A 12050-nucleotide genomic window follows, 5' to 3' on the forward strand; every position below is an offset into this window, starting at 1 on the left:
GTACAAAAGTTAACGGGCCGGTGCGAGCTCGTACAGGGCTCTACGCGCGCTCTACGCCGGCATAAAAAGGATGATCGTGCCCCTCTTCCCGAATCGTTTTTGAGAGATCTCAGCCGTCCATGTGTTTTACGCGCCGAGCGTTCAGTGCAGGGTGGAGCACCGGAGCAGAAACGGTGTTTGTTGCCTCGGTCGACGCTCAGCACCATGCTCGGTTTCAAAGCTAGTAGAAAATCACTCCTTCACGAGGCCAAAGCCCAGGCCCACAACACCCTACCTGGCGGCATATATATTGGAGGTGTCGGCCAGTGCAGCCCTAGACGTCATCTACTGTTCCAAGTTTTGTGCTGCTTCAGGCGATTCCATCCTGTCGACCGTGTGCACGGCTGAATGGGAGAGCAGGCCTCCAGAATCCCGTCCTTCGAGATCCTACACAGGGAGATGGGCGACAAGGTTTTTTTTGTTGAGGGAGGGGGGTCTCGGCGCGACTGCTCCAGATCAGTTGCCGTCTTCGTCCTCTACTTTGACTACTTACCCTGCACCGATGCCATGGCCGACAATGCCATCAAGAAGAAGGCCACGGACGAAGCTTAGGCTACTGTTGCCGCCATGGCCCTTTTGTGGCCTACTGGAGTGTATGATTTGTTTATCCCCTACCTGCTCGTTCATGTGCTAGCCGTATATGCTCTGTTAATAGATGTTTCGGTTCTATGCTTTGTACATGCTCACATTTTTAGGTATCGGTATGAGTCGCATATTGTGAATGTCATATTTACTGTTTGCTCGTGGGTTAGATTAATCAAAAAGGTTAAAAAATATCTTGCAGTTTAGGCTATGTTTGATAGCAAAGTAGCAGAAAAATCAAAGTACCAAAAACTACAGTAATTTAGTCAGTAGGTACACAAAACAATGGTTTTTTTACTTAACAGTTTTTTGGCTACAGCACAGAATTTTGTAGAATTTGCTGGCTAGCCCTTAGGCAATCGCATCTAGCTAGCCATCGTGTTGTGTGTTGTTTCTGTTGCGCTAATCTAGCTAGGTAGATTAATTAGCTAGCCCTTGGCATTCGCGTACATATGAACTGAAGCATGCACAAATGAACGGAACAGTATGTTGTATATTTTGTGAAAGTCCACCTGCAGCCCGGCGTCGCTGGTGACTCACATCGAGCGACTTGTTAGCACAGCGGGGAAGCTGCTCTGTTTTTTTTTTTTAGGGAAAAGCTGCTCTGTTTTTTAAAAAGAGGTAAGGAGTTCTTTTTTTATATACAGAGAGAAAAACCACGGTTTGCTCAATAGTCAATACTGCAGTTTTAAAACCACTGTTGTTAGGGGCAGCTAAACACCTCGTTGTAATTAAAACCATGGTAATCTGAAAAACTGCAGTATTCTGCAAAAGTACTGAGCTATCAAAATAGATAAATTTATTGAAATTTACTATCACTGAATCAAATATTTGCATATCCTATATACTGATTAGTGTTAATGTTCACAGTATTATTGTTTTTTATAAACTTGATCAAATTCTATACACCAAGTGAAGGGTGTGTTCAAAATCAAAAGGAGATGATGTGGTTGCTCGTGTTTACAGAGCTGCTCGCCATTGCCATCCGCAGGTTGGCCATCTCCATGAGGTACTGGAATGGGTTGGGCGGCGGGGCAATCTCCGTCTCGCCCTCCAGCATCTTCACCACCGCGCTCATGGACGGCCTCGCCGATGGCCGCTGCTGCGCACACCAGAATGCCACCTTGCACATCCTCTCCGCCAGCTCTCTGCAACGCGGATCATCATCATGGTGGACGGTTGACACCACGAGCTCCATCAGCTCGCCTGCCTCGTACCTGGTCCACGCGGCCATTGGGAACCACTGCCGGCTGCTCTCGGGCGCGGCATCAGCGTCGTGGTTACTAGCATGCTCGAGGATCTTGAGGAGGAGCATGCCGAAGCTGTATACGTCGCACTTCTCCGTCATGCGTAGCTCCAACCACACCTCCGGGGCGGCGTAGCCCGGGGTGCCGCGCCCGCAGGACAGGGAGACGTGCGTGTCGGCGCGGCTGACGAGGCGCGCGAGGCCGAAGTCGGCCACCTTGGGCGTGAGGGCGGCGTCGAGGAGGACGTTGCCGGGCTTGATGTCATAGTGCACGATCTTGTGCTGGCACTCCTCGTGGAGGTACCTGAGGCCCCTGGCGACGCCGGTGGCGACGGCGGCCACCGTGGGCATGCTGACGCCGCCGGCCCTGCGGGCGGAGGACAGGTAGTCGTCGAGCGAGCCGTGCTCCATGAACTCGTAGACAAGCGCGCGCGTGGCGTCGGCGTCGAAGCAGAAGCCGTAGAGCCTGACGAGGTTGATGTGGTGCGTCCGGCCGATGGTGCCCATCTCCGCCATGAACTGCTCCCCGGACGACCTCGTGTCGAGGCCAGGGTGGAGCACCTTGACGGCCACGGCGAGGCCATTCGGGAGCGCGCCTCGGTAGACGGTGCCGAAGCCGCCGGCGCCGAGGCGCACGGAGTAGTTGCGCGTGTACCCTGCGAGCTGCTCCGCCGTGAACCGAATGGGCTTCTCCTCGGCCATCTCCAGCACGAACCTCTCGACCGTCGCGTTCCTCGTCACGTGATCCTTGGCCGATTTAATGGCAATAAGCCACTTGGCGCATCTGTCCAAGACCGTCAGGGCGATGAGCACGACGATTACGGCGGCTATAACCACTGCGCCAAAAAAAAAACAGAAGAAACCAGAATTATCATCCAATCAAGAGTAGAGTAGATCGAGCAGGAAACCAAAATACCATGGTAGGCATCCTCTGATGTCGGCGTGCACCTACCATCCACACAGAAGAAACCAAGAGCGGTGCACTCCATCTTGTCCGAACAGAAGGGCGGAAAAGCCCAGCCAGAAGTGATGCTATTGAACTGAACTGAAGCACGAAAAGCAAGGGAGGAGGAGGAGGAGGAGAAGAAGAAGAAGAAGAAGAAGAAGAAGAAGAAGAAGATGATGATGATGATGATGATGATGATGATGATGATGATGATGGGAGACGGACGGACGGACGGAGCTAAAACGGAAAAGAAAGAAAGAATGCGGCTGCAATGCTTCACTTGTTGAGCACCACAAAAAGTTCCACGGTACCAACAATGTGTACGTAATATAATGCTCGCTGCTTGCTTCTCAGTTGACCCACGGCGGCCACTAGATCTAGGCTTTATTTATGCTTTTAATTAATGTTTCTTATGCTGAATTAACGGGCGAATGGACTTCTGTCGGTGTTCGTGTATGTTTTCATTTCTATAAATTTTGGTCAAAATATGAAATGCGTCCATGTTATTGGCCGCACCTATTGACCCGTGTATAAAGTGGGCCGTCTGTCCGTCTGGGTCGGCCAGTTGGAGTTGCTCTAAAGACACTTGCACTAAATAAATGGACATGGAGATTTGAAAATGCAGATAATTTCAAACGTGTCACCCAATGAGGAGCTAACAAATGACCGCAACAATTAGTACGTAAAGCAAAGCAGGGAGAATAAGTACCAAACTCTCAAGAACAGCAAGGTCTCAAAGAAAAAACTTGCAGACCTTCTCCTTCCACTATTTATACGGCAAGGTCCAATACCCCAACTCTCAAGTACCAACCAACAGTACATAGCTACAAACTAAATTTTTCGACACAATCTGAATCACATCAATCTTTGAACAATCTGAATCACATCAATCTTTGAACAATCCGAACCACTTGCTAAATGTATATCCACACAATCTAAGTCACACGCTGCACAGTCTGAATCTTTTGAACAAGCTGGACAAAATAGAGAAATGAAGGATGGAGGGGTAGAGGGAGACAAAAGCCATGAGAGACAGATGACGTTAGAGGGGAGGCCATACCTGGAGTGGTGGACCTCAGGTCGGCAGGGGTGGCATGAATAGGTCCGGCGAGCTGCCTGCTACTCGGGGGCGACGCATGGATTCGTGCGGGATGCGTGCTAAACCCGGGGTGGGGAAGAGCAGAGGAAACTAGGGGCCACCGGAGGAGCAGGGCGTCGCCGGGGGAGGGCCGGAAGGGCGGAGGCGTTCGCTTATCCCTTTTCTTTGGAGGAGAAAACTGTGTAGACGAAATTGCATCTTTATTTACCTCTTTTATTTTGTTGTTTCAGTTAACCACTATCTATCTTTTTTGCTTTTAATCTTATAATTAGCAAGACAAGGAGTTTGTCAACCCTCTTGCCACGTTGGGCACAAGTATTTTATTTTATTTGTGTCCAAGTGTTGCTTATCTTGTTAGTCTAGAAGTTCTACTGGTTCGATAAACCTTGGTTCTTAGAGCATCTACAGCCGGACTGGGCAAATCCGGCCCGCTATACGCCCGCGGACTCATCCGGACGGCCCCTCATATTTCGCTCCGTGCATCCACATACCTCAAATGCAAATCTCAAATCCATGCAATCCATGCACGTCGATCATCCGATACAAATTGTCCGAATTCAACGGTTCAAAACAAAAGCAAATAAAATCATAGTTCAACAAACCGGACATGCCAAAATAAAATCAATGTCCGACCGACAAGTGGTGCTTGTCGGATCACTGGCCGGACGAGTTCGTCCATGCGTCCTGCTCGTCCAGCTTGTCCTGCTCCGCCTGAGAAGCCATCTGCGCCTGCATCCGGGCAGCCATCTCCGCCTGCATCCGGGCTGCCTCCTCCGCATGCATCCTGGCCGCCTGCTCCGCTGCCGCAGCCGCCCTCGCCGCCTCCAATGTGAAGGAAATATGCCCTAGATGCAATAATAAAGTTATTATTTATTTCCTTATATCATGATAAATGTTTATTATTCATGCTAGAATTGTATTAACCGGAAACATGATACATGTGTGAATACCTAGACAAACAGAGTGTCACTAGTATGCCTCTACTTGACTAGCTCGTTGATCAAAGATGGTTATGTTTCCTAACCATTGACATGAGTTGTCATTTGATTAACGGGAACACATCATTAGGAGAATGATGTGATTGACTTGACCCATTCCGTTAGCTTAGCACTCGATCGTTTAGTATATTGCTATTGCTTTCTTCATGACTTATACATGTTCCTATGACTATGAGATTATGCAACTCCCGTTTACCGGAGGAACACTATGTGTGCTACCAAACGTCACAACGTAACTGGGTGATTATAAAGGTGCTCTACAGGTGTCTCCGAAGGTACTTGTTGGGTTGGCGTATTTCGAGATTAGGATTTGTCACTCCGATTGTCGGAGAGGTATCTCTGGGCCCTCTCGGTAATGCACATCACTAAAGCCTTGCAAGCATTGCAACTAATGAGTTTGTTGCGAGATGACGTATTACAGAACGAGTAAAGAGACTTGCCGGTAACGAGATTGAACTAGGTATTAAGATGCCGACGATCGAATCTCGGGCAAGTAACATACCGATGACAAAGGAAACAACGTATGTTGTTATGCGGTCTGACCGATAAAGATCTTCGTAGAATATGTGGGAGCCAATATGGGCATCTAGGTCCCGCTATTGGTTATTGACCGGAGACGTGTCTCGGTCATGTCTACATAGTTCTCGAACCCGTAGGGTCCGCACGCTTAACGTTACAATGACAGTTATATTATGAGTTTATATGTTTTGATGTACCGAAGGTTGTTCGGAGTCCCGGATGTGATCACGGACATGACGAAGAGTCTCGAAATGGTCAAGACATAAAGATTGATATATTGGAAGCCTATGTTTGGACATCGGAAGTGTTCCGGGGGAAATCGGGATTTTTCCGGAGTACCGGGAGGTTACCGGAACCCCCCGGTAACTTAATGGGCCTTAGTGGGCCTAGGTGGAAGAGAGGAGAGGAGGCTAGGGCAGGGCCGCGCTCCCCTTTTCCCCCAGTCCGAATAGGACAAGGAGAGGGGGGGCGGCGCCCCCCTTCCTTCCTCCCCTCCACCTCTTCCCCTCTTCCACTCCTAGTCCAACAAGGAAAGGGGGGAGTCCTACTCCCGGTAGGAGTAGGACTCCTCCTGGAGCGCCACACCTCCTAGGCCGGCGGCCTCCCCCTTGCTCCTTTATATACGGGGGCAGGGGGGCACCTCTAGACACACAATTGATATACGATATTTTAGCCGTGTGACGTCCCCCCCTCCACCATATTACACCTCGATAATATCGTAGCGGAGCTTAGGCGAAGCCCTGCGTCGGTAGAATATCATCATCTTCACCACGCCGTCGTGCTGACGAAACTCTCCCTCAACACTCGGCTGGATCGGAGTTCGAGGGACGTCATCGAGCTGAACGTGTGCTGAACTCGGAGGTGCCGTACGTTCGGTACTTGATCGGTCGGATCGTGAAGACGTACGACTACATCAACCGCGTTGTGTTAACGCTTCCGCTTTCGGTCTACGAGGGTACGTGGACAACACTCTCCCCTCTCGTTGCTATGCATCACCATGATCTTGCGTTTGCGTAGGAATTTTTTTTGAAATTACTACGTTCCGCAACAGTGGCATCTGAGCCTGGTTTTATGCGTTGATGTTATGCACGAGTAGAACACAAGTGAGTTGGGGGCGATATAAGTCATACTGCTTACCAGCATGTCATACTTTGGTTCGGTGGTATTGTGAGATGAAGCGGCCCGGACTGACATTACGCGTACGCTTATGCGAGACTGGTTTCACCGTTGCGAGCACTCGTTGCTTAAAGGTGACCGGCGGGTGTCTGTCTCTCTCACTTTAGTTGAACCGAGTGTGGCTACGCCTGGTCCTTGCGAAGGTTAAAACAGCACCAACTTGACAAACTATCGTTGTGGTTTTGATGCGTAGGTAAGAACGGTTCTTGCTAAGCCCGTAGCAGCCACGTAAAACTTGCAACAACAAAGTAGAGGACGTCTAACTTGTTTTTGCAGGGCATGTTGTGATGTGATATGGTCAAGACATGATACTGAATTTCATTGTATGAGATGATCATGTTTTGTAACCGAGTTATCGGCAACTGGCAGGAGCCATATGGTTGTCGCTTTATTGTATGCAATGCAATCGCCATGTAATTGTTTTACTTTATCACTAAGCGGTAGCGATAGTCGTAGAAACAATTGTTGGCGAGATGACAACGATGCTTCGATGGGGATCAAGGTGACACGCCGATGACGATGGTGATCATGACGGTGCTTCGGAGATGGAGATCACAAGCACAAGATGATGATGGCCATATCATATCACTAATATTGATTGCATGTGATGTTTATCTTTTATACATCTTATCTTGCTTTGATTGACGGTAGCATTATAAGATGATCCTTCACTAAATTATCAAAATATAAGTGTTCTCCCTGAGTATGCACCGTTGCGAAAGTTCTTCGTGCTGAGACACCACGTGATGATCGGGTGTGATAGGCTCTACGTTCAAATACAACGGGTGCAAAACAGTTGCACACGCGGAATACTCAGGTTAAACTTGACAAGCCTAGCATATAACAGATATGGCCTCGGAACACGGAGACCGAAAGGTCGAGCGTGAATCATATAGTAGATATGATCAACATAGTGATGTTCACCGTTGAAACTACTCCATCTCACGTGATGATCGGACATGGTTTAGTTGATATGGATCACGTGATCACTTAGAGGATTAGAGGGATGTCTATCTAAGTGGGAGTTCTTAAGTAATATGATTAATTGAACTTGAATTTATCATGAACTTAGTACCTGATAGTATCTTGCTTGTCTATGTTAATTGTAGATAGATGGCACGTGTTGTTGTTCCGTTGAATTTTAATGCGTTCCTTGAGAAAGCAAAGTTGAAAGATGATGGTAGCAATTACACGGACTGGGTCCGTAACTTGAGGATTATCCTCATTGCTGCACAGAAAAATTATGTCCTGGAAGCACCGCTAGGTGTACCACCTGCGCCAGCAACTGCAGACATTGTGACTGCCTGGCAGTCACGTGTTGATGACTACTCGATAGTTCAATGTGCCATGCTTTACGGTTTAGAACCGGGTCTTCAACGACGTTTTGAACGTCATGGAGCATATGAGATGTTCCAGGAGTTGAAGTTAATATTTCAAGCAAATGCCCGGATTGAGAGATATGAAGTCTCCAATAAGTTCTACAGCTGCAAGATGGAAGAGAATAGTTCTGTCAGTGAGCATATACTCAAAATGTCTGGGTATAACAATCACTTGATTCAACTGGGAGTTAATCTTCCGGATGATAGCGTCATTGACAGAATTCTTCAATCACTGCCACCAAGCTACAAGAGCTTCGTGATGAACTATAATATGCAAGGGATGAGTAAGACGATTCCCGAGCTCTTCGCAATGCTAAAGGCTGCGGAGGTAGAAATCAAAAAGGAGCATCAAGTGTTGATGGTCAATAAGACCACTAGTTTCAAGAAAAAGGCTAAAGGGAAGAAGAAGGGGAACTTCAAGAAGAACAGCAAACAAGTTGCTGCTCAGGAGAAGAAACCCAAGTTTGGACCTAAGCCTGAAACTGAGTGCTTCTACTGCAAGCAGAGTGGTCACTGGAAGCGGAACTGCCCCAAGTATTTGGCGGATAAGAAGGATGGCAAGGTGAACAAAGGTATATGTGATATACATATTATTGATGTGTACCTTACTAATGCTCGCAGTAGCACCTGGGTATTTGATACTGGTTCTGTTGCTAATATTTGCAACTCGAAACAGGGGCTACGGATTAAGCGAAGATTGGCTAAGAATGAGGTGACGATGCGCGTGGGAAATGGTTCCAAAGTCAATGTGATCGCGATCGGCACGCTACCTCTACATCTACCTTCCGGATTAGTTTTAGACCTAAATAATTGTTATTTGGTGCCAGCGTTAAGCATGAACATTATATCTGGATCTTGTTTGATGCGAGACGGTTATTCATTTAAATCAGAGAATAATGGTTGTTCTATTTATATGAGTAGTATCTTTTATGGTCATGCACCCTTGAAGAGTGGTCTATTTTTATTGAATCTCGATAGTAGTGATACACATATTCATAATGTCGAAGCCAAAAAGATGCAGAGTTGATAATGATAGTGCAACTTATTTGTGGCACTGCCGTTTAGGTCATATCGGTGTAAAGCGCATGAAGAAACTCCATACTGATGGACTTTTGGAACCACTTGATTATGAATCACTTGGTACTTGCGAACCGTGCCTCATGGGCAAGATGACTAAAACATCGTTCTCCGGAACTATGGAGAGAGCAACAGATTTGTTGGAAATCATACATACAGATGTATGTGGTCCGATGAATATTGAGGCTCGTGGCGGGTATCGTTATTTTCTCACCTTCATAGATGATTTGAGCAGATATGGGTATATCTACTTAATGAAACATAAGTCTGAAACATTTGAAAAGTTCAAAGAATTTCAGAGTGAAGTTGAAAATCATTGTAACAAGAAAATAAAGTTTCTATGATCAGATCGTGGAGGAGAATATTTGAGTTACGAGTTTGGTCTACATTTGAAACAATGCGGAATAGTTTCGCAACTCACGCCACCCGGAACACCACAATGTAATGGTGTGTCCGAACGTCGTAATCGTACTTTACTAGATATGGTGCGATCTATGATGTCTCTTACTGATTTACCGCTATCGTTTTGGGATTATGCTTTAGAGACGGCTGCATTCACGTTAAATAGGGCACCATCAAAATCCGTTGAGACGACGCCTTATGAACTGTGGTTTGTCAAGAAACCAAAGTTGTCGTTTCTTAAAGTTTGGGGCTGCGATGCTTATGTGAAAAAACTTCAACCTGATAAGCTCGAACCCAAATCGGAGAAATGTGTCTTCATAGGATACCCAAAGGAGACTATTGGGTACACCTTCTATCACAAATCCGAAGGCAAAACTTTTGTTGCTAAATTCGGAAATTTTCTGGAGAAGGAGTTTCTCTCGAAAGAAGTGAGTGGGAGGAAAGTAGAACTTGATGAGGTAACTGTACCTGCTCCCTTATTGGAAAGTAGTTCATCACAGAAACCAGTTTCTGCGACACCTACGCCAATTAGTGAGGAAGTTAATGATGATGATCATGAAACTTCAGATCAAGTTATTACTGAACCTCGTAGATCAACCAGAGTAAGATCCGCACCAGAGTGGTACGGTAATCCTATTCTGGAGGTTATGTTACTAGACCATGACGAACCTACGAACTATGAAGAAGCGATCGTGAGCCCAGATTCCGCAAAATGGCTTGAGGCCATGAAATCTGAGATGGGATCCATGTATGAGAACAAAGTATGGACTTTGGTTGACTTGCCCGATGATCGGCAAGCCATTGAAAATAAATGGATCTTCAAGAAGAAGACTGACGCTGACGGTAATGTTACTGTCTATAAAGCTCGACTTGTTGCGAAAGGTTTTCGACAAGTTCAAGGGATTGACTACGATGAGACCTTCTCACCCGTAGCAATGCTTAAGTCTGTCCGAATCATGTTAGCAATTGCCGCATTTTATGATTATGAAATTTGGCAGATGGATGTCAAAACTGCATTCCTGAATGGATTTCTGGAAGAAGAGTTGTATATGATGCAACCGGAAGGTTTTGTCGATCCAAAGGAAACTAACAAAGTGTGCAAGCTCCAGCGATCCATTTATGGACTGGTGCAAGCCTCTCGGAGTTGGAATAAACACTTTGATAGTGTGATCAAAGCATTTGGTTTTATACAGACTTTTGGCGAAGCCTGTATTTACAAGAAAGTGAGTGGGAGCTCTGTAGCATTTCTGATATTATATGTGGATGACATATTGCTGATTGGAAATGATATAGAATTTCTGGATAGCATAAAGGGATACTTGAATAAGAGTTTTTCAATGAAAGACCTCGGTGAAGCTGCATATATATTGGGCATCAAGATTTATAGAGATAGATCAAGACGCTTAATTGGACTTTCACAAAGCACATACCTTGACAAAGTTTTGAAAAAGTTCAAAATGGATCAAGCAAAGAAAGGGTTCTTGCCTGTGTTACAAGGTGTGAAATTGAGTAAGACTCAATGCCCGACCACTGCAGAAGATAGAGAGAAGATGAAAGATGTTCCCTATGCTTCAGCCATAGGCTCTATCATGTATGCAATGCTGTGTACCAGACCTGATGTATGCCTTGCTATAAGTCTAGTAGGAAGGTACCAAAGTAATCCAGGAGTGGATCACTGGACAGCGGTCAAGAACATCCTGAAATACCTGAAAAGGACTAAGGATATGTTTCTCGTTTATGGAGGTGACAAAGAGCTCATCGTAAATGGTTACGTTGATGCAAGCTTTGACACTGATACGGACGATTCTAAATCGCAAACCGGATACGTGTTTACATTGAACGGTGGAGCTGTCAGTTGGTGCAGTTCTAAACAAAGCGTCGTGGCGGGATCTACATGTGAAGCGGAGTACATAGCTGCTTCAGAAGCAGCAAATGAAGGAGTTTGGATGAAGGAGTTCATATCCGATCTAGGTGTCATACCTAGTGCATTGGGTCCAATGAAAATCTTTTGTGACAATACTGGTGCAATTGCCTTGGCAAAGGAATCCAGATTTCACAAGAGAACCAAACACATCAAAAGACGCTTCAATTCCATCCGGGATTTAGTCCAGGTGAGAGACATAGAAATTTGCAAGATACATACGGATCTGAATGTTGTAGACCCGTTGACTAAGCCTCTTCCACGAGCAAAACATGATCAGCACCAAGGCTCCATGGGTGTAAGAATCATTACTGTGTAATCTAGATTATTGACTCTAGTGCAAGTGGAAGACTGAAGGAAATATGCCCTAGAGGAAATAATAAAGTTATTATTTATTTCCTTATATCATGATAAATGTTTATTATTCATGCTAGAATTGTATTAACCGGAAACATGATACATGTGTGAATACCTAGACAAACAGAGTGTCACTAGTATGCCTCTACTTGACTAGCTCGTTGATCAAAGATGGTTATGTTTCCTAACCATTGACATGAGTTGTCATTTGATTAACGGGATCACATCATTAGGAGAATGATGTGATTGACTTGACCCATTCCGTTAGCTTAGCACTTGATCGTTTAGTATATTGCTATTGCTTTCTTT

General features: G+C 46.0%; 1 protein-coding gene across 1 annotated transcript; it reads right to left on the reverse strand.

Moving 5' to 3' along the window:
- Positions 1-1552: 1552 nt before the first annotated feature.
- LOC147967210 (G-type lectin S-receptor-like serine/threonine-protein kinase At1g34300) lies at positions 1553-2984 on the reverse strand. Its single transcript, XM_087531069.1, has 2 exons — positions 2820-2984; positions 1553-2703 (listed from the first exon to the last, which is right to left on the reverse strand). Exons 1-2 carry the CDS (start codon positions 2854-2856, stop codon positions 1553-1555), a joined length of 1188 nt encoding a protein of 395 aa, XP_087387195.1. The 5' UTR covers positions 2857-2984.
- Between the last annotated feature and the right edge of the window lie 9066 nt (positions 2985-12050).

This window comes from Triticum urartu, chromosome 6A (assembly GCF_056163025.1).
Source record: "Triticum urartu cultivar PI428250 chromosome 6A, HENAU_Tu73, whole genome shotgun sequence".
In the NCBI taxonomy this organism is placed as follows: domain Eukaryota; kingdom Viridiplantae; phylum Streptophyta; class Magnoliopsida; order Poales; family Poaceae; genus Triticum; species Triticum urartu.